The sequence below is a fragment of the Tupaia chinensis genome, unplaced genomic scaffold, assembly GCF_000334495.1.
Source record: "Tupaia chinensis unplaced genomic scaffold, TupChi_1.0 Scaffold000644_1, whole genome shotgun sequence".
In the NCBI taxonomy this organism is placed as follows: Eukaryota; Metazoa; Chordata; class Mammalia; order Scandentia; family Tupaiidae; genus Tupaia; species Tupaia belangeri.
Genome location: NW_006160165.1, coordinates 1,302,668 through 1,303,377, shown reverse-complemented (window position 1 = coordinate 1,303,377; position 710 = coordinate 1,302,668). Strand labels below are relative to the sequence as shown.

The 710-nt window shown below is 73.1% G+C and overlaps 1 protein-coding gene across 1 annotated transcript in view; it reads left to right on the top strand.

Moving 5' to 3' along the window:
- The first annotated feature begins 6 nt into the window (after window positions 1-6).
- Window positions 7-710, top strand: part of ARGLU1 (arginine and glutamate rich 1) — a 26,447-nt gene continuing 25,743 nt past the window's right edge. Inside the window, exon 1 of the mRNA XM_006159634.1 lies at window positions 7-449. Coding sequence (XP_006159696.1) covers window positions 103-449 — 347 coding nt within the window. The 5' untranslated portion in view covers window positions 7-102. The remainder of the gene's footprint in view (window positions 450-710) is intronic.

Sequence of the window (710 nt, the reverse complement as noted above, 5' to 3'; positions counted from 1 at the left end):
GCCGCGACGGGCCGGCCAGCCCGCGTCCGCGGGCGGAGCCGAGGGGAGCCGGGCGCGTGAGGGCCCCGAGGCCAGCGGTTAGTCAGAGCGTCGCCCGGAAGGATGGGCCGGTCTCGGAGCCGGAGCTCGTCCCGCTCCAAGCACACCAAGAGCAGCAAGCACAACAAGAAGCGCAGCCGGTCGCGGTCGCGGTCCCGGGACAAGGAGCGCGTGCGGAAGCGTTCCAAATCCCGGGAAAGTAAACGGAACCGGCGGCGGGAGTCGCGGTCGCGCTCGCGCTCCACCAACACGGCGGTGTCCCGGCGCGAGCGGGACCGGGAGCGCGCCTCGTCCCCGCCCGACCGCATCGACATCTTCGGGCGCACGGTGAGCAAGCGCAGCAGCCTGGACGAGAAGCAGAAGCGAGAGGAGGAGGAGAAGAAAGCCGAGTTCGAGCGCCAGCGAAAAATGTGAGCGCCGGGGCCAGGGTTCGGGCTCGAGACGGGCAGCGGGGAGCGCGCGGCTGGAGAGACCCCGGCGCTCGCAGAGCCGGGCCCGGCCGCCCCGCGCTGGCTCACGAGGAGGCTTGTGCGGCGGAGCAGGAAAGGCTGCGGGGAGAAGGCGATTTTGGCGCGAGCGCGGAGAGTCCCGGAAGTAGGGGTGGAGTTCCGAGTGGTCGGGGCGCTGCGCTGGCGGGCTAGGCGGGGGTGCCGGCTCCCGGGGGGGGGGGG